General features: G+C 38.2%; 1 protein-coding gene across 1 annotated transcript in view; it reads right to left on the reverse strand.

The window, feature by feature from the left end:
* LOC149827996 (DNA-binding protein) overlaps positions 1-26,858 on the reverse strand; it is a 100,142-nt gene that overhangs the window by 1,356 nt on the left and 71,928 nt on the right. The window contains exons 11-14 of the mRNA XM_090019788.1: positions 15,113-15,319; positions 14,878-14,981; positions 1,537-1,681; positions 242-376 (exon numbers count right to left, since the gene is read on the reverse strand). Of these exons, the coding sequence (XP_089875914.1) occupies positions 242-376; positions 1,537-1,681; positions 14,878-14,981; positions 15,113-15,319 (591 nt within the window). The remainder of the gene's footprint in view (positions 1-241; positions 377-1,536; positions 1,682-14,877; positions 14,982-15,112; positions 15,320-26,858) is intronic.

Below are 26,858 nucleotides of genomic sequence, written 5' to 3' on the forward strand. Positions count from 1 at the left end.
GTCCGCTATGTAAGCAAGTCTTTGTCATGTTTGAGGTATGCTATGATATAGGAGGCAAAAGAGAATCCAAGTACATATAAGACACCAACAACAGAACCCACAGTTGAGGTGAGCGTTTCTGGTGTTTAGCACTTTTTCTACTTGTTGGGAACCAAACCTTGAGTGTCCGCTATGTAAGCAAGTCTTTGTCATGTTTGAGGTATGCTATGATATAGGAGGCAAAAGAGAATCCAAGTAATACCTCTTTCTTTGAATTTGATCGGACCATTGATATGATAATGGCTTCTTTTTCCCGTCCTTGGAAGCCATCGACTGTAGAGATCTCCATCTCTTTCAGCTTGTCTGTGTTGCTTCTTAGCATCTTTAACAACACAACCTATATAAGCAGCACCATTTAAATGCCTAAGAATGCATGCATATAGAAAATCAGTAGCAAGAATGTACTGACATCCCAGTCACATACCAGGAAGAAATAGATCATTGCCTAGTTATGGGTCACAGGACACAAAATACATAGGCCACGACAAATGATGATAGAATTCCTTTATATATTCAAACATACACACAGACACACACACAGTCCCAAAAGTATCTTGACAAGGCAGGTTTTAAGGAAAACTTCAATTTTAATCTTTTTATAAATCTCAGGAAAATCTCTGAGTCTCTTAAAATACTAAAGTAAAAATAAAGAAAAAGATTTTAGTAATGCTTTTCCAATAATAACGTGAAAAAAGTGGACATTAAGATTAAAAAAAATGAACAAGATGCAGAATCATTTGGTTAACCAACAGAGAAGTGTAGCTAATCACTTTTTCAGAAATACCAAGGGGTTCTGTTCAAATAGGGAAAAGAAGTGGTTTATGCACTCTGAATATAAATACCATAGTAGCATTGGTGCCTTCTTGAAACTGTGTGGTCAGGTGCTATCTAGAAGTAATAGAAGCAACAGGACTAGTGGCTTCCTTAATTGATTTGATGAACTCATTACTCATCACTTAAGCGAGTTTTCAACCATAATTTGTAAATCTTAAAATGTTTAAGCATTTGGTTGGTAATAAATCAACATTATTTTTTTTTTCATAATAAAAAAGACCACCCATGCAGAGAGGTTGTAGAAGAATTCACAGCCTCAACCGTCTCTTTGTGAATTGCCCCTCCCCTGCCCAATGGGTAAGTCTTATCATCACTTAGGCCTTGCAGCAACCGGTGCACACCCTAGGTGTCTAAATATTCTTCAGCTTGAATGCCTGTCTTGAAAAGACCTAGCAACAGTTTTGGAGTTCTGGACCAAAATGGGCTGTGTTTAGATTTCTAGAAATGATGGAAGATGTCCATCTTTTCCAAAGAGTTGCTTTCTGCTGTTGGAGGGAAAAGTGGGGAAAGAACATGGTAGGAAAGTGGACCCAACATCAAAAGTCACCTCTCCACAATAGCAGCTAAGGTCCAACAGGCCCTTACTGACATTCTACAAATAACAGAAAACTACAAATTTTCTAGATCAGACCATTAACATTTGGGAAGGAAGCAAGCTAAAACCTGTGCTGCATAAGGGGTAATTATTCCAATATCAGATGCATGAACACCACTCTCAATGAGTCGCTTTGCATGAGCCATGGCTACTGCAGCTTCACCTTCATTCATTGTGCTATCTTCATCATCCTTCTTTTCTTCCATATCACACCTGAAATAGTCATATGTAACAAAACAATACAACCCCATGCCTATTCATGATGTGTCTGGACCGGAGACTGCAAGTCTGCAACTCAAGTATGATGTAAGCAGAATACCATGATTCATGTGCAGTCCCAGCAGATACAGTCATAATCTTTCAAAAGCGCTTAGTGCCAGCATATGAACTGAATTATGCAATAAAGAAAAATCTTTTTTTTTGTTACCATAAAGAAATTTCATAGGTGATAAGAGCCAAGTAATGGCCAGTCCGTGTTTGATCAATTTCTTCACTAACAACCAAACATAATTCCTAATAGATACATTTGGTATGCATACACATATACATGTATTTACAAATATATAAATAAGTAAATTATATATATGTATATGGTATATATCTTCTACAGTCTACTGTACCATACTATGTAGTTAGCATAGTCACCAATATCGGCGATATTTTGAAAATATTTGCAATATTTTTCAAAATAATCTTATTTTTATATAATTTAAGTTCACTTTTTCTAGTTTTTGTTTCTTTTGTATTTTAAAAACTTTTAAAACTTGTTTTTTTATATTTTTGTAAGAAAAATAATAGAAAACCTACTTTTTCTTACAAATCATAGATGCAAGCTTTGTCTAGTCAATCCAACCCCATAGATGCATTCAACATTGTTTTTTAGTAAGGTTTGCATCTTGGATTGTGTGACATACAATATTTTTTTTCTGGGTACATTTGAGTCTACTTTTTATGCCCTTGAAAAGCCAACATCAGCAACACAATCACATGATCCAAAATATCTTTTCCACTAAACAAACCATGTAGATCACACCTGTAAGGCTAGATTCCCCCAAAAAAGTGACTTGCTATTGTACAACCATAGCATGGACCATATGTAGTCTAGCAATTCTACTTTTTTTATACTACCCTATGTCACACACACTTCACTTAGCATGTGCATTCCGTGTCAACACGACTTGGACACTTCATGGACAGTCAAACCAATTTCACACACAATCAACATTGTGTCATTAACTTTATCTATTTTCTTTTATGATCTTATTTACTTATTTAGTATTCACTTGAATTCATTTTCTTTTAATATTTGTCATCAATTACATGCCATTTTAATTTCAACTCAGTTTCATTCTCTGTCACATGGATATGGATACGGAAATAGGATACGACATAGGTTCGGATCATACGGACAACAATTTCCATAAAACCAGATTCGGGGAAAAGGGCATATATAAATAGGAGTGATGTTTATATTGATGATAGAGGCAGACTGGATTTAAGTGGTCTAGTAAGAGGTGCAAACTGTAATGAAATAGAACAAAAGCAAATAAATGTCACTTATGGACTTACAAGAACACTTGATTGATCAAGCCGCACTACCCACACAAGGGTCAAACTAATGTTTCTTGTATTGCATGGAATGCTCTAAAGGCATAGGAAAATACATGGGCTTAAAGTCCTATTTATAATACAAGGGAGGCAAAAGGGAGTAGCCTGTTGGGCTGCTCCCAACTGTCACAATTTGTGACCGTTGGGGGCAGCTCCAACAGTCAGTCACATTACATCAACAAACAACAAACATAAATAAAAATAAAAATACAGTTACAGTCAGCCCTTAATGGGTTGACGCCTATTATACTGAGAAATGACCGAAATGCCTTTGATGGGTATTCCGGTTTACATAGATATAGATATACATATATATAAATATATATATATATATATATATATACATACAAGTATATATATTAGAGGGTTAATCTTAACACCCCCCTCAAACTCACGGTGTAAGAATCGAGAGTTAGCCTAGTAGGAAGTGAAACCCAGGTGACAGGAGTGCTTTAGTGAAGAAATCTGCCAGTTGATACTCAGATGGAATATAAGGCAACGTGATGGTCTTCTTCAGAAATTCATCACGAAAGTAGTGGCAATCCATTTGAATGTGTTTGGTCATTTCATGGTTGCTTGCCATGTATTCTGCGCTCTTGTTGTCACAACATAATCTTGAGGGTTCTGCAATATGAACTCTCAAATCCTCTAATAATTATCTCAACTATACTAACTCAGACATAATTGTTGTTATGGCACGATACTCTGCTTCAGTGAAAGAGAGGGACACTTTCTGTTGCTTCTTGCATCGTCATGAAATTAGAGAATCACCTACCAAAACACAGGAATCAATAGTTGAGCATCTATCATTTACATCCCCTAGAGTTAGAATCAGAATATGCAATAACTTATAATGAGGAAGAAGATGAAAGAAATAATTCATAATTAATAGAATTTTTAATATATTTAATAATTCTCATTACAACACTCATATGTATTGTAGTGGGAACATGTTGAAATTGACTAACAGAATGAATAGCATGAGAAATATCAAGATGAGTAATAGAGAAATAAAACAAAGCTCCAATCATTTGTCTATATGGAGTTGGATCCTTCAAAGGTTCTCCATCATCTTTCTTTATTTTTGCATTTATGACCTCTGGAGTATCAGCTCGTTTTTCATTTGAAAGTCTTGACTGTTCTATGATCTCTACTGCATACTTAGTTTGCGACAAAAAATAACCACGAGGTGAGTAAGCCACTTCTATTCCAAGAAAATATCATAAAAAACCAAGATCTATCATATCAAAGTTATCTTTGAGTACATCTTTGATATGATTAACTCATTGCTTGTCACCTCTTGTGATAATCATATCATCAACGTAAAGTAATATTATCATTCTTGCATTAGAAAACTTAACAAATAATGCAATATCAGTATAACAAGATTTAAAGTGAAGTTGTGTCATCACACTACCGAAACGGTCATACCAAGCCTTGGGGGCTTGCTTTAAACCATACAATGCTTTTTGTAACAAATTTTTTTTTTCATATGCTAAACTTAAACCTGGTGAAGGATCCATATAAACTTACTCATTGAGATTACCATTCAAAAAAGCATTTTTTACATCCATTTTAAAGATTGACCATTTTTTAATTGATACTATAGAAATAAGGGTTCTAACAGTGGTCATTCGAGCGACCAGAGTAAATGTCTTGTCATAGTCTATCCCATAATCTTGACTGTATCCCTTGGCTATTAACCTAGGTTTGATGTGCCCCGGTTCCTTACAAAAGTAGCAAGTAAGCTTGCTATAGTCCTTCCTTCCTCCTTCTCCACTTGGATTTTGGTTTTTGAAATGAGGAGGCTTGTATGTCTTTAAGTTGTTTCCCGGTCTTGAAACAGCATTTACACCTTCATTATCTTCATTATTTGAAGGTATGGCTAATATACTTGGGGTATTCTTGCTTATACTCATCCGAGTTTCTTCCCCACTTAACTTAGTTAATACATCTTCAAGAGGGGGAGAAGAAAAAACAGATAAAAGAGAAGATCAGATTTATTCGAATTCGGGCCTAAGCCCATTCAAAAAATTAAAAAATCTATCTTTTTCCAATTGTTTGTGACGAAACTCTATGGATTCACCACTCCATTTGAGTTCGAGCATAGCAAGCTCATCCCAAATACAAGAGAGCTCGGCAAAGTACTCTCTAATAGACATTTCTCCTTGTTGAAGTGTTAGCGCCCTCTTTTGGAGATAGTATTTATGGGATAAATCCCTGGAGGTATACATCTTCTCAAGATATTCCCATGCTTAAGAAGCCTTCTTGAACTTTATGATGTTTGCATTGATTCTCGTTTCTACGGATGAAAATATCCAAGAGAGGATTTTAAAATTCATCATTTCCCATTCTTCATGCTTTTTCGTATATTCTTCAAGGGCCTTGGTTCTTTCATCTCCTTCAAGAATCTTTATCTCTCCTCCTTCTATTAAAGTTATCTTGGGTTCCGGTTTGGGAATCGAGCCTTGGACATAGCCCCAAAGCCCTTTTCCTTTGATGTGAGCTTCCATGTTACCGGCCCAAACATGATAGTTGGACCTATTAAATTTGAACCCAAGAGAGAAATGAGAGTCTTTTTCACCCATTAGAGAGGAGAGATTATGAAAAACAATACGTACCTCAAAGGCTTTTCAACTCTTTCTTGACAAAAGAGGCTTCTAAAATATTTCCCGAAGGAGATAATCTACTCCAATAGCTTGAAGGCACGTTTTTTGAGGCACTTCAAAAAACAAGAAACACACGATCCTCCTTCAAACGAGGCTCTCATACCATGTGAAAGTATCTCCAACAAGATACTACGAACAATATTACAATATTCTTGAAAATAAATGCGTATACAAACACCTAACAAGAACACTTGAAACACTTGTGCTCACAAATGCATAAATACGAACCCAAAAGTCATAAGTTCCACTAACACAAGCTTGGGCTATAATCCCAAAGCCTTGAAAAATACAATGGAGGAGGGCCCTTTATATAGGGCTTGGAGAGACCCTTGGAGGGGCTCCCACATAGTTGTTGGTGTAATGAGATATTGCGGAAATATAAAGAGTGCATACAAGCACATACAACAATGAATAAAAGAGAAAATATCACAAGTCCACGAAGGGACAATACAAACACAAGCCTTTAAGAAGGCAACAATATACAAAGCCTCTTATTGAAAAGAGAGAGAAGCTCTCCAAGATGAGAATACACAAGGGGGTCACCCCTATTTATACAAGAGGAAGAGGAGGAAAAATGAGGGCCAAAGGGCCTCAAAAGGAGAGCCAAAAGGGGGCTCCCATAGAGTCGTTGGGAGCCCCCAACGGTCACATTTGTGACCATTGGGGGATCCAACGACTTCTATGTTGGAGTCCCTTTAGGTCCTCAAAAAGAATAAAAAAGAATTGAAAAAAATAAAAATAAAAATTACATTTATTCAAAAAAGAAAAATAGTTGTTTTCTAAAACAACTATGTGAAATTACAAAAATACCCCTATCGGGTATTGATGTAATATACAGAATTTATATATATATATATATATATATATATATATATATATATATATATATATATATATATATATATATATATATATATATATACATATATATAATAGGTACATTTTAACAGTTGGAGGGGCCCAACGACTAGTGGTGGGCCCCCCAAGGTACAAAGGGTACAAAAAAAGAAAAAGAGAAAAAAGAGAAAACTAAAAAGGGAAAAAATACAATACATATTCAAGAAATGAATATGCGCAAAAATGAGAAAAATACTAAACTACCCCTACGGCTAAATAATAGAAATATATATTTTATATATATAATAAGTAGATACATATACATATATATTAATATATGTATATGTATTACCTTATATATATAAAATATATATATGATTTGATTATATAATTTAACACCAAGGTCCTTCATTTTGAACCTTTGACTCAGAAGATCTTTAGTTTCTTGAACATGATTCTCACTGCTTCTTGTAATAATTATATCAACATATATCAACAAGAAGGTAGTAAACTCCTTACCTCTAAGAATAAAAATGGAGTGATCCAATTGTGATCGATAAAAACCATGTCTTTGAATTTCTAGGGAAAAACTCTCAAACCAAGATCGCTTGTTTCAGTCCATAGAGTGCTCGATTTAGTTTGCATACATACTCCTTTGAATCTCCTTTTGTGTATCCTGGTGGTTGTTCCATGTATACTTCTTTCTTCAAATCCCATGAAGAAAGGCATTCTTCACATCTAGCTGACTTATTCTCCAACCATAATCTACAACCAATGAAAGAACAATGTGAATTGTGCCCATTTTCACAACCGGACTAAAGGTTTCATCATAGTCCTGTCCAAACTCTTGGGTGAATCCCTTTGCTACAAGACGAGCTTTGTATCGTTCAACACTCCCATCCAGTTTGTATTTGATTTTGTAGACCCATCGTGACCCAACAACATTCTTATCTGGAGGTCGAGGGACAACTGTCCAAGTTTGACACTAGTACAAGGCTTTCATCTCTTCATTCATAGCTTGAATCCATTTTTTGGAGTTAATGGCTTGATGAAAATGTCTAGGCTCGGTCTCTTTCTCAATCTGTGACAAAAATAACTGAAAATCCATGGTGAAATTCTCATAACTGACCCACCTTTCAATAGGATGTCGAGCTCTTTCAGATCGTCTGATCGGAATGGCTACTGTATTAGAAATTGGAGAAGTAATGTCATTGGATGAATGAAACATAGGCTCTTCTCGTTCAATATCATCCGGAGTCAAGAGTGAGTCCCTTTCTCTTCTCCTATAAACTTTCCCAACAAACTTGCTAATCTCTAGAGGATGTTCTATTTCAAGTTCTTGTATGCCACTGCTTCCATCTTGACAGGATGTTCCTTGAGCACAAGAAGAAGAACACTCATTGTTGGTTGCATGAAAGAGCTCTACACTGATCCGTGGATCATAAAATAGCGCATTCATATTGGTTTGGGCATAAACATATTCTCCATCTCCAAAATCATTTTCATCAAAAGCTACATTTCTAGATATCTTGATTTGTCTGCTGTCAGGATCATAACACATGTACCCTTTGTGATGATCTGCATATCCAACAAATCTACACTTTGATGCCTTAACCTGAAACTTGTTTCGCAGAGAAGAGTCAATATGAACATAACACATGCAGCCAAAAATTTTTAATTCATCATAATCAAGATGTGTCCCAAATAGGATGAAATAAGGTGATGTATTTTCTAAAAGTTTCATGAGCAGACGATTAATAATGTGAACATCAGAGTAAAAAGTCTCTATCCAGAGTCCTATGGGTGTACGACTTTCGTGCATCATGCTCATAGTGCTTTCCACAATGTGACGGTGTTTTCGTTCTGCAACTCCATTTTGTTGGGGCATATGTGGGCAAGATACTCTACGATTTATCCCATTATCTTGGAGGTAATTGATAAAATCCCTGGAGGAGTATTCCCCCCACCATCATATTCAAAATGTAAAATATTACAAGAAAAGTGAGTTTTGACAAATGCATGAAAACAACGAAAAATAGAGAAGACTTCTGATTTATTCTTCATAAAATATATCCAAGTGAAGCGGGAGAAATTATCAATAAAAATAACATAATATTCGCTGCCAAAATTAGAGGGATTAGGAGTCGGTCCCCATACATCGGAACAGACGATTTCAAAAGGCCTTGAAGCTCTCTCATTTATTGAATAAAAGGGAAGAACATGACTATTACACATTTGATAACTTGAACACATTTTATTATCTGGTCTAGGAATCAAGCTACACTCAGGAATAAGACCATCAGATTATAGTCGCTCAACAAAGACTCAACCACAATGACGAAGACGCAAATGCCAAAAAACGAGCTTATTACATTTATTTGAAGATTGCAAACTGAACACATGAATATTCTTTGACGACATAGACTGAGGAGATGACTTCAAGGTAGGTCGAACACAAGTAGAAGGATCCTCCTGGAAGACATACATATTTCCCCGACGTTCCCCTTTAGCGAACATCTCCTTCGTTTGTAGATCCTTGACATAAACAAAAGATGGAGTAAATTCAACGAAAGAATTGGTATGATCAACAAGCTTAGAAACAGAAATAATATTTTTTGTAATATTTGGGGCATGAAGAACATTGAAAAGATGAAGTGGGGATTTATGCAAGGGGATAGAAACATTTCCAATGTGGGTGATGGGATGGTGGGACCCGTCTCCAGTGACGATGTTACTTTTTCCAAAATAGGGAGTTAAAGTAGAGAATTTACCCGCATTAACTGTGATATGAGTAGCTGCCCCGGAATCAATATACCACACTCCTTTATTATCACGCTTCAGATCAAGTTCAGACAATGTTTCCTAGAGAAGCGCTTTCACATCTCCACCGAACTTTGAAGAGTTTTCCTTTCGTCCTGACAAGCTCTCACCCTTTTGGAACTTTCCTTTGTTCTGCGAATTGTGCCAACAATAGGCTTTTATGTGGCCTCGCTTGTTGCAAAGATAACATGTGGGGTACATTTTTTACATTATAGAGAGATGAAGCATTCGGGGTAGGCAATAGTCTACATCCTCCTGGAGTACCTCGTCCTCGTCCTCTGCCGCCACCAAAATTATTATCACCACATCCCTGGCCAAAAGAAACACCAGTAGCAAGAACCTGTCTGTCAGTCTCATGTGACATCCCTTTCAAAGTCATCTCATAGTGAAGTAATTTTGCTTGCAAGTCTTCAAATGATGGTAGATCAGGTAGGCATAGCAAGGAAGTCGAGAGAACATGAAATTCCGGTCCCAATCCATTCAAGGTTTGCCTGACCTTGTCTTTATCTGCCACTTCATACTCTACAACTACAAGTTGATCACTGATGGTCTTAACCTTATTCAAGTACTCCATGACAGACATGGAACCCTTAGTCAGAAGTTGAAATTCACGCTAAAGAAAGGAAATTCTAGCCTCTGATATCTGAGAGTACGTCTTCACTAGTCTGTCCCACAATTCTTTTGTTGAGCATTCGTCTGGAATTCCCACCAATACTTCTTGACAGATAGTGGAGATAATAAAAGCAACTGCAGCTTGATCACGCTTCATCCAAATCTCATATTGGGGATTTGGAATTTGTTGTATGAAATCAGCCTCATTTTCATTCTTAGTTTCTTGTATGATAAATTCTGAAGGGGCTAGGATTGATCCAGTGAGATGTCCAGAGAGACCTTGACTTTTAATAAAAGGAAGAATTTGTCTTTTCCAGATCAGGAAATTTGAATTGGTAAGTTTTTAAGAAATGAGTTGACCGAGAAAATTAGATGAGAGAAATGACCGAGAAGAAGGGTCCATGGCTAAAATTTTTTGGCGTGTGCAATCAGTACAACAGAATGAAAGTTTCTGCAGATCACGATGCAATAAGTCTCGTTTTTCACTTTTTTCTTTTTCTTTTTCTTTTTTTTTTTTTTTTTGGGGGGGGGGGGGGGGGTTGGGAACTCGAATACTTAACTTGAATGAGAAATAACAGATCTAATCTAATTTCAAAGTTTTATACTTAAGATTGCACACAGCAGTAACAAATATAAAGAAGCAACATGCTAAAATCGAGGATTAAGGAAGAAAAGTAGATGAAGAAAGGTAGATCTAAAAAAAAAGAAATAGACTACAGATCTGATTCTAGCCCGTTATCAGATTTGATGCACAGATCTGGGAAAACAAAACCCAATCCAACAAACAAACCCGATATGCAAGAATAACGTGAAAGGAATCAAACAAAGAAATGACGTGAAACTGATTTGGTGCAAAAACAAATCAGTTTCAGGAAATAGGGTTGTCGTGAAATTGATTTGACGCAAACCCAGAAAAGTTTTAGTAAACAAAAGTATCGTGAAACTGGTTTAGCACAAACCCAACTCAGTTATAGGGAGATGATGATTACGTTAAATCAAACCCAACTCAGTTTCAGAAATAGAGATGCGGTACACAAAAATCTAGAGAATGAAAGATAGAAACCGTGATGCTCAGTTTCAGATCTGAATAACAGAATCATAATCTAGAGAAAAGTGGAGAAGAATAGAATGAAGAGTAAATATTAAAGACACAAAACAGTGAATGGATAGAAGAGAGATAAGGAGGAGAGTGAGATCTCTTAGGGACGTACCTGCTGGGAAAACCTTCAGCCCTTGGATCAGATCTGCTCTGATACCATGTGAGAATAATCCAGAATCGATGAACAAGAAGCCGCAGAGAAGAAAAGGAATGGGGCTGCAACTAATCACGTTTTTCCATAATGGAAAAATCGTGAACTCTTCAATACTTATAATGTAAAATCTAATACATGGCTATATAATGCAAATAGCCGTAATAAGTTACAATATTTACAAGTTTGTCCAATATCAGTTGGATATGTTACACAAGGGGAGTTTGGATCAGGGTCCAGATCCAAACCTTAAGTACAAACACAAGTGCACTCTGTCTAATAAGGGTTTGACCGTATCCTGTCCATATCGGAACCGTATCTGTTCAATACGGATACAATGGCCAAAGGGGTGTATTCTTCTGACATAGGTTTCATTAATTGATACTCCCAATTATGGCGATTTAGAATTGTTGTTTTATACACACACAAGCATGCATTTGTGTGTATCGACAGCATGTGTATCGCTCCTGCAGCTGTAACCATGTGACATAGATACTACCTCTCTTTTCTCGCACATAGCCAAGGCCCCAAGTTTCTACCATTGCATTAGCCATACTAGATAGCGTTACAATGTGTCCTTTGTGTTGGTCGTAAGTAATATACATTTTGTACATTACTGTGCCCTTAGGTCATAAGTAATGTACACTCTAATATAGCATGCACATAAGGACTAGGAAAGCTTAGGCATTTCTCATAAGTAATGTACACTCTAGGTTAGCAAGTACATAGAAACTTAGGTATTTCTTTTTCCTTATAATCATATATATATATATATATTTCTACTTTTGTTGTTTTTTCTACTTTTTTTATTTTTCTACTTTTTTTATTTTTCTACTTTTGTTGTATAATCATTCATTTTTTACTTTTTATTTTTGTTGTATAATCATCTATTTTTTATTTTTACTTTTGTCATATTTTTTCCCTAAAGGGAATTTTGGTATTTTTGGCCAGTTTTGCTGGCCGTTCAGTCAACTAGCCATTAGGGGGCCCTAACAGCTAGCTTTGTGTGTGTAGAGGCTAAACCGCCTTTGCATTTTTATTTATCATGCAGCTTTTAAATGAATTTGTGATCAACAAAAAATATTCATTTTTTACATTTGTTAGTTCTCTTGAGACCTATTTGTGTTGGTTGGATTGGAAATCTATTTGTTTTTGTTAGATACCATTTCATTATAGATAGGTATTCTTCCCTAATCTCCCCATGAATCTGATCTCTCTCCCTCTCCCTCTCCCTCTCCCTCTCATGGAGCTGATGTAAGATTACTATTTTGCTTGTAATTTTTTTTTTCATGGAGGACGGGGAAACCACCCTCGGGATCAGAAACCTAGTCACACTGGCTAAGCATGCCATACTTACGGTCGCTTTCCCGATGGTGTAAACCCGTGGCGCATCCCTTGCCCCCAGGGAGTCGCCCAGCTTCAGCTGAGCAAGGGATAAGCAAGGGCTTACCCCTTGACTTTTATCCCTTGCCTTCATTAATGAAAGGGGTTTGGCACTTATGTGAATGGAACGCTGACCAGCTGTCTAGTGGCCACGGCTCCTTCCACTGCACCAAATCCCTTGGGGCTACTATTTTACTTGTGATTTGCAGTTTCTTTCATTCAAGTTAGAGATTTTCTATTTTGTAAGGCAATTTTAAAAGAGCATTTTAGGTGCTCACAGTAAGTTTCTGAATTTCGTAGAATTTAAAGTTACAGATAGTTATTCACTAGAAGCTGTTTCCTGATTCTTTTCTGCACACATGCATGTGTGCATGCAGAGATATATTCCTGTTTTCTTTCTCTTTTCCAAGTCATATACATGCCAGGAAACTTTCTAGCTTGACAGTCTTAATTGACCACATAAAATTATCATGTTATTGATTTTTTGATGCTAGAACTTTTCTGGTATCAAGAACATGAAAATTTTACACTTAATAAAACATAAAGCCTCCAATAGTAGCATGTCAATGCCCTATGCAACATGGGCACTTCTACCAGGCTACCTTACCAATGTTACATGTATCATACCTTACTAGTACTGGACACTCTTGGGTATAGGTCAACTGGGTTCCAAAATTAGCTCTATCTATTTTATCCATCTTATGATCTAATCTATGTGTGGTCTACACGACACCAGAAATGTTATTTGTTAACTATATATTTGCTGATCATTAATTGTTAGTCAATAATTAGTATATAGCTTCATATATAGAGCATTTTGCAAAATGTAGTATAAGTGTGCATTTTTTCATGTGCTTGTGTGTGTATTTGTACCTATATACAAATCCTTTTAGAAACTGATATCCCGTACCCTTCATACTCATGTGCCATACCCTTCATACTTATGTCGCACCCCATACCCCCACCTATACCTATGTGACATAGGTCATGACAAATTTTCTGTCTTTCATGCCTATGGAGTTCCCATCCATGAGAGAGAGTTGTTTGAAATCTAATCCACAGGATGCCAGGGTATAAAAATCATGCGTTTTTAAACTCCAGGAGCAAACCACCGTGTGTGCTCTTGGAAGGATGTGTAATGGATTTGGACCCCAAGAAGGCAACCCCCAAAAGAAAAGGAGTTCTAACCGCTCTCAACAGTTACAACAATAGGTTCCAAGATCTTCATAAGAAGATCTGAAAATGATTATTTCTGATTCATGACAAAAATATTGTAATGTAGACATGAAAGAAATTTCTCATTATTTCAAGGAACGTACACACACAAGTCTGTGTGTACATGGACTTTCTTTTCTTTATAACAAAAATCTTGTAATGTACATGGGTTTGCATACGTGTGTGTGTGTGTGTGGCATACAGAGTAGTTTTCTTAGTACAGATAGCTATGCTGAGAGGCCTGGGGACCTTATAAACCAAGATTTCTGTATTAGATAATCCCTCACTGCAGAATAATACATTGCATCAATTACTAACCAAAGTAAAACCTATGTCACACGGACTCGGCTAAGGAGGTGCCGCACCCGAGTCGACACGCCCCGACACGGGTGCGGACTCGGGTGCGGCTTCGGACTCGGCCCGGACTCGGTCAACGCCGAGTCGGACTCGGTCAACGAGTCCAGGCCGAGTCCGTCCACATTTTGGACTCGGTCAACTTTGACCGAGTCCAAAAATGTCTCTAAAAAACTAATTTTTTATATTTTTTATTTAAAAAAAAATATATAAAAAAGGCACTGTGACTGTGCAGTCTTTGCAGTGTGCACAGTCACAGACTGTGCACAGTGCACAGTCTTTGCAGTGTGCACAGTGCACAGTCTGTGACTGTGCACAGTGCACAGTGCTGTGCCTGTGCACAGTCACAGTCTGTGACTGCACAGACACCTGTGGCATTTTAAAAATAAAATAAAATTATATATATATATATATATATATATATATATATATATATATATATATATATTTTGCCGAGTCCCCGTGTCCAAAAATTTTAAAATTGTGCCGCACCCGTGTCGCACCCGCACCCGCACCCGCACCCGCACCCATGTGACATAGAGTAAAACATTGAAAAGTCCATCAAATCAGAGCTCTTGACGTAGTGAAAATTAAATAATGGAAGTGTGCAAGAGTTCTTTTGTTTGGTGAAAGATCCATCTGTAGAAGCAGAAAGGTTTACCCAGTAGTGTCTATCAGGAGAAGAGTTGGTTCAGTTGAAGCCGTCCTCTGCACACCTTCTAGATCATAGAGCATATGCCCTGCAACACATGAATGGGCCTCAATCTGTTCACAATGATACATTAAACATGAGTTAGTGCTACAATACATAGTGCAACACCCTCACTTACAACTGCATTAAGGTATTTAATATAATGAATGTTTCATGAATGATGCATCAAATACATGACTTGCACCTTGCTGTCATAGAGTTCTCTGGATGACCAATCCATTATAAGTTTGTGCATGCGATATTGAACAGTCAGCATTGCCGTAACTTGTTCTCCATATAAGCATGCTATGCGTTCAAAAAGGGTTCTTCCTAAGCCCTTTTTCTCAGCTTCAGGACTCTGTATGGTTGGGGGTAGCTGGAGATGATCCCCTGCAAGTACACACCTTGATCCCTGCACAACAGCACAGAGGAAAAACAAACTCTTACCTTGACCCATGTTTCTTAGAGACAACTGAAAGGGCTCTGGAGGTAAACAATGCTATCTATACACAAACTTAAAAGAAGAAAGTTCACTTGAATCCTACTATTTATCACCAGTCATAAGAATGCCAAGGTCAAACAAAAATAAACACTGCCCCTGCAAACTTTTGTAGCCTGTATAACACCAGAAATTGAAATTATTCTTTCCAGAGAATGCAAAAGGCTTTTTTAAATGGCCCATCTATCAACTAGGCCTTAAAAAGGCTTTTCTAAATTGAGAACTTAGTGAGAAAGTTTATATGGACCCCCCTCCAGGAGTTAATATTAATGAAAAAAATTTAAAGCTTAAAAAGGTCGTGTATGATCGTAGGCAAGCTTATAAGGCTTGGTATGATAAATTTAGTAATGTTTTAATTAAATTAGGATTTATCTCTTAATATACTGATATTGTGCTCTTTGTCAAGAAAACAGGTACTAAAATTGTGATTCTTCTTATATATGTCATGATGATCAGGGAATGACAAAGGAGTTATTAAAATTAAATTTGTTTTAAAAAAAAAAAATTGATATGTATAACTTGGGTTTTTTGAGATGTTTTTTAGGAATTGAGGTTGCCTACTCACCCAGAGGATATATTCTCTCTCAAATGAAATTGGTTGCTGACATATGTGCTAGGCTAGGAGCTTCTGATGAAAAGAAGGTAGATGTAATACCCATGATTTTTATCAGATAAATAAATGTAGATTTTAAGTCATTAAGGTAATACACGAATATTTTAAGGTTTTAATTATTTATTCGTAATTAGATCTTAGATAACCTATTTGGATCCTTGAAGTAAATCGGATTTTTATGAGACAATTTCTATACCACTTTAGTGAGAATTGAGGCGATGTTCGGATCCACAATATTGCATTTGGATCTTCGATATCAGAATTTCAAATATTAATCTGGATCCTTGAATTGAAATCATAAAGATCAATGTACATTTAGCTGGATCCGTAATAATTCATTTGGATCCGTAGTTCTAAATCAGAGTATGATCAAAACTTCAGATTTTTGGATCCAAATTTATTAAAAGGACTGACGAAGCACAATGGATCTTGGATCCATATTAATTTATGTTAATTTTTGGATAACGTAAATGGATCTATATTAAACTATGAAAGACCCACAAGATCGTATTGAAGAATAAACCAAATGTATTAAGAATATAATACTTTACCGCCTAAGAAAGAGATCCAGATCCACGAACGGATCCGGATAAGTCGAATAAGGATCCATAAAGGAACCATATATATATGTATAATAGTATATATATATGTATATATATATATATAAATAAACATATCGCATGGATCCATAGTTGGATCTCTTTGGATCCGACCTTCGGATCCACTTCGTAAAGTTGTCACGGATCCACATCGCTTGAGGGACACGGATCCAACACGAGGTTGGATCCCGGGTCTCGGATTTGGACCTCGGCCCGCACCCTGCATAATGGAAAAAAAAAAAAGGCAACCCGATATGGGTTGCCCGATAAAACAAAAAGAAAAAAAGAAAGTTAGGGTTCAGTGTGAACCCTAACTGATATCGCTTGGGGAGGGGGCGGGCCGGAGAGCAGCCGCCGGGGGTGAGAGTACCGGCCTCCTCCATTTTCGGGAGGCCACCCTCCTACTAAAGAGGGATCATCGACTCCTCTTCCATCCCTCTCTCGCTCCTCTCTACCTCCCGCACTCTTCCTCTCCCATTTAGCCGAACCCTCCCACTCTCGGTCTTCCTCAACTCTCTCACGTTTCGTTTCCGGCCACCAGCCGCCGGAAAAGGCTGCTTCTGTTCCTCCTTCCCTCACATACTCCCTCGACTTCCTCGGCTTGTCAGAGGAGACCCCCACGCCGGCAAAACTTTTTGTCTCTCGCTCGCTCGCTCCCATCCCTGTCGACAACCCCGACCATCGGCAGCTACCAATGTCGTCGGCGACCCTCCACCTGTGACTGCAACCTCTAAGCGCCGGAACAGGTAGGGTTCTGTGTATTTCTTTTTGGGTATTGAGTGTGCTGGTGTGTGTGTGAGAGTCCAAGAAATCTCAAAACGAAAAAAAAAGGGGCTTTTTGTGTAGATGCAAAAAGAATGCGATTTCTGTGAAACTAATCGGTCAATATATTGGGTATCACTGATCGGCTGGAAATCAGGAGGCAGATGTGTGGGTCTGCCTATTTTGCTTTAGATTTTGCATGTGGAATATTGATGTGAAAGGTCTGGCCTGCGTTAGGGGCATTGGAGAACATGTTCTAGATGTGGGGGTTATGTATATTTTCTGGAATTTGTTAAGATCATGAATGCATGCTTTAAATTTTGTAAGGTATATATACTGTAGCTCTGGAACTGCATGCTCGGGCTTTATATTTGATATTATGACATCTGATCTGCATCTTTTGCTTGGACGTTATGGGATGGTGTTAGTCTAATTTTGGTTTTGGTACGGAAAATTTTGACTGATTAACCCTCTCAAGTGACATCAATTATTGAACCGTTACCCTCAGCCGTTCTTTATTAAAAATGTGATTCATAGGTTTTGAAGAGTAGGTATTAGGATGGGAAATCAAAGTGCTTATTAGGATTATAAATTGATACTGTATGTCCTTACAATTATATATATACGATTGCTAGTGATTTCACAGAATGGATACGATAGGTTGAACATATCTAACCTTGATATGTGATGTTACATCTATTACATGCTACTAGGAACTGTACTTCCCGCATTTAATACACAGCATTCTGTGTTTGCATTCTTCTCCTTTGTGACCGGCAACTTGATATATGATCTTCTTCACATCAATGTGTCTAAATGTAACTTTTCATTTCTGCATTTGAAAACCAATAGCATGCGTCTGTAGGCCTATTTGAATTGGTCTGCAATTTCGGCATGTGAAACCACAACGATAGGTGTTTGGTTTCTTCTGGTAAAGCCAGCTACGTGCCTGTATTTTCGATAGGGTTTGTTTCGATTAAATGAAAGAAAAATTTTATGGGGTCGTTGTTCTGCTAGATGTTGATTCAGTCCCTTTTTGTTTACTCGACTATATCATCTTTTCTAAAATGCAATGAGATCATTAGGTAGTGAATTTCGCAGGCTTGATTCGTTCATGAGAATCAAACATATTGCTCCTTAGTTTTTATGAACATCTATATTTGAATCATCTGTATTTGTTTTCTCTAAGTAACTGAATTTGATTCACAGTATGTAAATAAGTTAGATTATCGAGCAATGAAAAATCTACTTGGCAATCAAACGTTATCACTGTTTCCGCTAATGGGACTGGACAGAAAGTTGTTCGTTCTTGTCATCAATGTTAATCTATGTTGTTGTCTCATCATATGAATTCTGAAATTTAGTTTGATTAGCCCTGTATGTGATATCAGTGATCTCTAATAAATGAAATCTATAGGGTCCTAATAGCATGTGTAGGGATTAGGAATCACCATGCTTATTTTATGGGATCGTTAAAATTGTTTGGAAACGGATTGAAACAATTGTTGTTTCTGAATATACATACCTGGTAATCTGTTGTGGGAGAAATCTTCGAAGCAAGTATACATAGAATCTAGTTGGATTCATGTTAAGTTGAAATTTAAGTTAACATTTACATGCCTATTCAGTGGATATGCAAATTCCTATTTAGATGCTTATAGGTGGATTATACATAGAATCTAGTTGGATTCATGATAAGTTGAAATTTAAGTTAACATTTACATGCATATTCAGTTGATATGCAAATTCCTATTTAGATGCTTATAGGTGGATGCTCGGGTCCATATGAAGCTGCATATTAGTTAGATGCTCAATGCCTATGTAACGGCATAGTAAGTGTATGTTAAATTTCGTACAAAGTTGCATATCCAGTTAATATTCAATGCAAACTTAACTGCATATTAGGTTGTTATTCACTGTTACGTGAAACTGTATATTAAACTAATGCTCAAATGCTTATTGAGTGGCATGGTAAAATGATATTCAATTTTATATACTAAGCTGCATAATTTAGCATGTTAAATTGCATATTTCTTAAAATAAGCAAAATGCCATTAAGTGTATATCATCTAGAAGGTTCAAATAACCATGAAGATGTTTATTTTCCAATGTTCATATGCTTGTTAAACTGTATATTTTTCTGAAATACTATTGCCTAACACTACATATTTGCTGAAAGTATCAAATGCCAACTAAGCTGTATATCTTGTGGAATGTTCAAATGAGAAGGTGTTTGGAAAAATGTATATAGTTGTATTACCAAATTTCTAAGATTACCCTGCATGCTCAATAAAGGACACCGACAATGTTTTTGCTTGTTGGCAGAGTTTTTAATACATGCCACCCTGTGTTGGGATGTCACAAGTCAAAACCTAATGGTACGTTGTGGCAATTTGCAATTGAAGAATAAATAAATAAATAATAATGATGAGGAATGATGATCTGGTAACCGAACCTATGGGTCGGTTTGTGGTGGGCATATGAATGTCAAGCCAGTGTATTGAGGGTCATGCATAGACCATCGAAGTTATGATGTGAATCCACATGAAAATGAAAATATAATATTGTTGTCCGACTGGTTTAAAGGCACCGGGGCATTCGTGCTTGACTGGTTTAAAGGCACCAGAGCACTTTGGGTGGGTTATGCAATCAATATGACAAAGGATTGGGACTGGTTTATACACCTTGGTAAAATGACTAAGGTTGGGAATTCTACTGCTATGATAGTAGAAGGAAGTTGGGGAAAAACCCCATACTTCGGGAACATAATTAAATGAAAAGATTAACCCACTCAGTTTCGGGCTTACCTTGGAGAGGGTAAGTGGTACAAAACTTCGGGGACATGTGTTTTACTGTTTCGAGCTAAAGTGACTCGATGGTCCCCAGTCCTCGGAGTTGGGGGGACCCGGACTACCAATATGTCCTAGGTGGTAGATCTTTGTTCTTCTGCAGAAGTTAGGGATGCATCCTATTTTGGTTTTGGCCTTTGGGAGGTTCTCTCGGTCACTGACCGCTCCCTTGGGATTTCAGTCTCAGTTAGAATGTTCGGGTTAATAAAACAACTTTGAATAATATACCCCGAACGTTCTCTTCTGTGATGGTTGACTCGGCCCGTGTACCCGCGGGATAAGAAAAGATAAACATCAATTAGAACAGTTAGGTATCACTGTGATGGAGTCATTAAAGAGACATTTGCATATTTTTCAGCATGTTTTATATTGTAATGATCTGAAATCCTGAAATGGGTCAATACGAGGTGATTGAACTATTACATGAAAGTTATGCATGTTATTGTTATTGCTGTTACATCGCCTACCTCACTTGCTTATTCATGTTGCATACTATGCCTTACCTGCTCAGTTATTGTTATTACATAATTGTTTACCTGCTCATGTATATGACTGTTGATTATTGTTGTTGCTTTACGTGCTATTGTATATACTAAAGATTTACACTTGACACCCACATCACATACTAGACTCATGATGTACCTGCATTAAGAGTCACAGTTTTCCTACTTAGACGTGGTAGTCTAATTCCAATTAATTTACTATTTTTCAGGTAAAGACTAGGGTTTATGAGCGGCTGCGGGATGAGGCATCGGATTGAGATTTTTGGATTTATTGTTCCAGGGATGGTTGAGTTCATTTTATGTTTTTAAAACTCTGATGTCATTATTCCTTGATAAATGGAAGGAAATAAATGTGTTGGGTTTTCTCTCCACCGTAATGTCTCGAAATGCTTAATCCTATATTATTTCTTGTTTACGCTGTTATAAAAAAAAAATCCTCTTAAATTTGGGTTAAAAATTTTTGGGATGTTACAGTAGACTCTAGAGGTCATAAATACTAAATTAAGACTTTTTTTTCGAGGAAGAATAAGATTCAATAATTAGTAGTAAGAAAGAAATATCCAGGTTAGCCAAATGGCAAGGAGTCATCGCAATTTATAGTATTCGATATCATATAGGTTGAGCGACCTCCAAGACACCAAGACGCACCAAAGACCCTCTTCGCTGGTGGCCTAGCCATGAGAGATTTGAATCCTTCCAATTAAGCTTCACAACACAAAACAGGTCGAATTGGATAAATAACAGAATTCACATGGCAGGTTTCTTCTTCCCCCTAAAAATTATGTTGTTTCTTTCTTCCCAAACTCTCCACCAAGCAGATATAAACCATCACCTCCAGACTTTCTTCCACTTGCATGGGAACTTTGTCAGCATAGGCCCAGTTATCAATTGCCTGAAGCAAGGAAACTGAATTGGCTCCATTTTAATATTCGGTTACATAAGAGAGAAAATCTCTTGAAAATAGGGGCAGAACCAGAGCAAATTAAGACTTGAAGATCGCCTACTGCTTGAAGACCCTACTCCATATCCCCAATTGATTGGATCTCTCACCTATCTCTCTATCATCCAACCTGATATCGCTCATGCAGTCCATGCAGCAAGTCAGTTCCAGCATGCTCTTACTGTAGTGCACATGAGTGTAGTTATGAGGATTATTAGATTTATTAAAAACGCAATCTTAAAGGGATCTTTTTATCTTCTTAGTTGATTGGGGTGGTAACCCAAATGATAGAGTAGCAACTACTGTTTTTTGTGTTTTCTTACGAGATTCCTTAATTTCTTGGAGATTCAAGAAACAATTGAAGGTCTCGTTGTCTTCAACTAAGACAGAATATCGAGCAATGACTACGACAACAATGGAGATGGATTGCCACTATGTTCGTGATGAGTATCTAAAAGGAATTATTGAGTTGTCGTATGCCACATCGAAGTACTAGCTGTGAATTCTTTCACCAAAGCTTTTCTTATACCTCGTTTCATATATATCCTTAATAAACTTTTAGTGATTTCATCGTAAGTTTGAGGGAGGGTGTTAAAATGTATGTATATATATATATATATATATATATATTACTTTTCTTTTTGTTTATTGACCAAGGGCATTATGGTCTCTTGACATAGAGTCACTGGGACCCTCCCCAATGGTCATAAATATGATCGTTGGGGGAGCTCCCAATGGCTCTACGAGAGCCCCACCTTGGTCTTCTACGATGTATAAATAGGGGCCATTGCCCCCTTCTTCATTTTATGCTTTTTAGCACTCCATTAATAAATTTGTTATTTATTTTTGTGTTGTGATCTTGCTCTTAACCACTATTTGGTTTTATGTATCTTGCCCATTAGTGACTTCATTATTGTATCATTGAGATCTCTCTATAGCCTCTTGTGAGCTTGTATTTCATTACCGTATAATCATCAACAAAGATAACATAGTAAGAGTATCCTTCCCTTGACATGACCGATGTCGGTCCCCATACATCCGAATGCACCAACTCAAAGGGTTTTTCAGAAACAATGCTTCTATTAGAAAAAGGAGAAGAACGCAGTTTTCCGAAATTACAATCATTGCAAGTAAACTCCTCATTACAAATTTTTTCTAAGAATGGAAAGAGATACAATTTTGAGGCACTTGGATGACCAAGTCTTATATGCCAAGTGATAACATCCTTAGATTGAACATGATTACAAAAGGATTTGGAAGGTAATGACAAAAAAACCATATAGTAGAGGTCCCCTCTCCTATGGCTTTGCCCAATCAGCTTCCCAGGCCAAAAATACTGAACAGAGCAATCTGTAGACGAAAAAGAAACTACAACCATGATCAGATATTTGAGATGCCTAAAAAAGATTTAAATTAGGTTTTTGAACAAAAAACTCTTTTGATGTGCTCAAAACCTTTTCAAGGTTTTCTATTCCTTTAACATCTAAGGATGTACCATCGGTGGTAGAAACAAAGGATTTAAAAGAGTTGGTACTTTGTTCAAATAAAAGGGAGGCATTCAGAGTCATATAAAATAAGTACTCGAGTTAAGAATCAGGGCATACTAGGAGGAGATGAGAATGCGCCATCGGAAGTAGATGAAGCAGAGGAGTTGTTCTTCATAAACTATTGGATAGTTTTCGTAAGTTTAGCAATGTTTTAATGTCCCTATCCTTCTTTGATTCTTCATTTGCTTTGGGTGTCTTTTCTCCAATAGAAGCCACTTTCTACTTAAGCTTGAGACAATCGGGTTTGATATGTCATGGCTCATTGCAAAAATGGCATATAATTTTACTACCTCCACCATACTTATTCCTTCCAAAATGTGGAGGCTTATACGCTTTTACATTGTTTCCCAGTCTAGAAACCGCATGTACTTTATCAACTTCCATATTCATAGATATACGAGTCTCTTCTTAGCAAAGCTCAGCAAGTACTTCATTAAGAGGAGGAGAGGTTCTATGGAGCAAAGATCCTCTTATTCAAATTCGGGACAAAGGCAGTGAAAAAATTGAAAGAATTGTTTTTTTCTCTATTTGACATTGCCTCATTTCAATAGCTTCTACAACCCATTGAGGTTCAAGAAGAGCAAGTTTATTCCATAATGGGAATAAAATGCTATAATAGTCATGAATAGTCATATCTCCTTGCTTTGTAGATCTTACTTTTTCTTGTAAAAAATAATGTTGAGCAAGGTCTTTTTTTGTGTACATACTTTTCATAAATAACCAAGCTTCGTTGGCTTTTCTAAACTTTACAAGATTTGCACAAATTTTAAGCTCAATGTTGCTCATGAACCATGCCAATATCTTAACATGTTCACTTTCTCAATCTTTCATTTTGGATTGATATTTTTGAATAGCCTTTTCCTTCTCTTATTCATTTAGAGATTTCTCTTGTCCTTTATCTCTTGTGAGCTTTAATTTGGGCTCCGAAATCATACCACAAACTGTAAAACCCACTAAAAAAAATTTTATTGGACCCGGGCCGGGCCGGGCCGGGTCGGGTTCGGACCTGATCCGGGCCCCTTTTCATTAGGGTTTTAGTAACCCGACTCCCGAGCACCGCACACCCCCCCCCCACCTGCGATATCGGGCGAATTAGGGAAACCCCTCGAGGGTTTCCCCATTCATCGCCCCCCTGTGCCCTTTAAGAATTGTGTAGGAGGGCGAGGGGAGGCACGCCTCCCTCTCGCAGTCCTTCGCCCCCAACGCGCCGACCTCCTTCTTCCCTGCGCACGCCACCAGCGCCGCCCTCGATCCCCTCGCGACGACCCCCCTCCTCCTCTGCTGCGCACGCCGCCGACGCCGGCCACCGCCTCCCAGGTACGTCGTTCTCCTCCCTCTTCTCTTCCTCACACCCCCCTCTCTGTCACCTCGTCGGGAGGCCGACAGGCGGCTCACAGCCCCTGCCGCGGCCTCCCACCTCCCTTGTGCCCATCAGGGGCCCGACAGGTGGCCTATGGGGCCCCTGTCGTTCCCTTTTCCCTCTGGGAATTCGCCGGAGTGCCGGCAGGGGACCGAGGCCCCTATGACACCCCCCCCTCACCCTTGTGAGTGATAGGGAAACCGACGGGAGGTCGGTTGCCCTCCCTGTCACCCCCCGCCCCGGTCTCTCTCTCTCTCTGGCAGGGGTTAGTCCCCTGCCAGCTCTCAATCACCGGTAGGCAGGGGCAATGCCCCTGCCGCTTACTGTTTCCAGGAAGGCGGGGGCTCTCCCCGCTGCCTCTAGGGTTTTGGCGCGCAGGGGTAGTGCCCCTGCAGCCTTCCTGTCTCGGCTGGCAGGGGCAATGCCCCTGTCGCCCATTGTTTCGTTGGGCTGGCAGGGGCTCGCCCCCTGCCGCCTCTTGGCTTCTGGGAGGGCAGGGGATATCCCCCTGCTGCCCCTTGATTCTCGGCACGCAGGGGCTTGTCCCCCTGTCACCCCCGTCCCGAGCTCTCTCCCTCTCTCTGTCGGCAGGGGTTGGCCCCATGCCGCCTCTTGGCTGTCGACAGGGGCTAGCCCCTGCCGTCTCTTGGTTGTCGGCAGGGGCTAAGCCCCTGCCGCTTCAATGTTGTCGGCAGGGGCTGGCCCCCCTGCCGCTTCGATGCTGTCGGCAGGGGTTGGCCCCCTGCCGTCTCGTGCTGTCGGCAGGGGCTGGCCCCCCTGCCGCCTCATTGCTTTCGACAGGGGCTCAGCCCCTGTCGCCCCGCTGTTGTCGCTTTTCTGATTTCGGCCAACAGGGGCATGTTAGAAAGTGGTTTTGAATACATTAGGTTCAATAAAGAACCCATACACATGCACATGAAGTGCGAATAAACCCATTAAAGGGAACAACACAAGCATATAATGTGCTAACACATAAACTCACACAAGGGGCAAAAATATGACATAAAGTCATAAGTTGAATATTATTGAAGAAGAAGGAAGAAGGGGGTATAAACCCCATACAATGGAGCATAAGCTCCTCTAAGGAGTGAAGAATACAAAGGGGGAGACCCCTATTTATAACACAAGAGAGGGGCCACCAAGGGGGCTCCCAAAGGAGTCGTTGGGAGCCCCCAACGGTCACATTTGTGACCGTTGGGAGCTCCCCAACGACTCTTTGGGGAGCCTCCCTAGGTGGCGCAAACCACAAAAAAGGGAAAAATTAAAAAGAAAATTAAAAATAAAATTACAAACATATTCCAAATGGAATATGCGTAAAAACTGTGAAATGCCTAAACTACCCCTATGCCTATAAATAGATAAATATATATTTTATATATATAATTAGGATAATACATATGCATATATACCATATATGAATATGTATTATCCTTTATATATATAAAATATATATAATATTACAATTGTCGAATGATACATTTTAACACCCTCCCTCAAGCTTTGCGTGGGGGAACGAAAAGATTGAATAAAGCAAGAGGAAGAATCTCAAGGCTTCAAGAGCCTTCAGGACGAATGCCATTGTAAATGTCTCCCTCCAATGTCTTTAACGATGAGCACCTTCCATGATCTATCCAAGGTACTTCTTTTCCTCTTATCTTCAAGATCCTGAGGAACAACAACAAAGAACAAGTAAAAAATATCTTTGCACTTTACTCAAAAAGGAACATTCCTAACAAAGTGCAAAATTTATGCATAATAGGATAATTACTTTAGCATGAAAAGAAAATTTAGAAAACCAAAGTTTTCAAAATCATATATCATGTTTAAAGAGTGAGCGGAAACATATTGCAAGAATGCATAATGCATTCATAAGGTCCAATATTGGACAAACACAACCCCATAATGGGGAAATAACAAAATAGTCCATTAAGGGACACCACAATAATCCTACGAAGAGGCATAAGCAACATATACTTTATTGAATGAGATCCTAAAAGGCCATAAAGGGCATATGCATATATTATCATGAAATAAATTAATACGTAAAGGAATCATTAATGAACATGCTTCAAACATGTAATGAAGTGCCAAACAAGAGAAACGAAGTCTCCAAACATACTTTAGACAAAAAATAAACACAAGAGTTCACAAGGTTTTAAATCCATTTACGAGGCAAAACGAATAGTGTTATTTGAGTAGAGAATCTTACCCATTTAGGAAAATCTCACTCAATTGACAAAAATGACACATTTTGCATACAAAAGTGGCCAAAATACCAT

The sequence above is a fragment of the Nuphar pumila genome, chromosome 10, assembly GCF_984573655.1.
Source record: "Nuphar pumila chromosome 10, dmNupPumi1.hap1.1, whole genome shotgun sequence".
Classification (NCBI taxonomy): domain Eukaryota; kingdom Viridiplantae; phylum Streptophyta; class Magnoliopsida; order Nymphaeales; family Nymphaeaceae; genus Nuphar; species Nuphar pumila.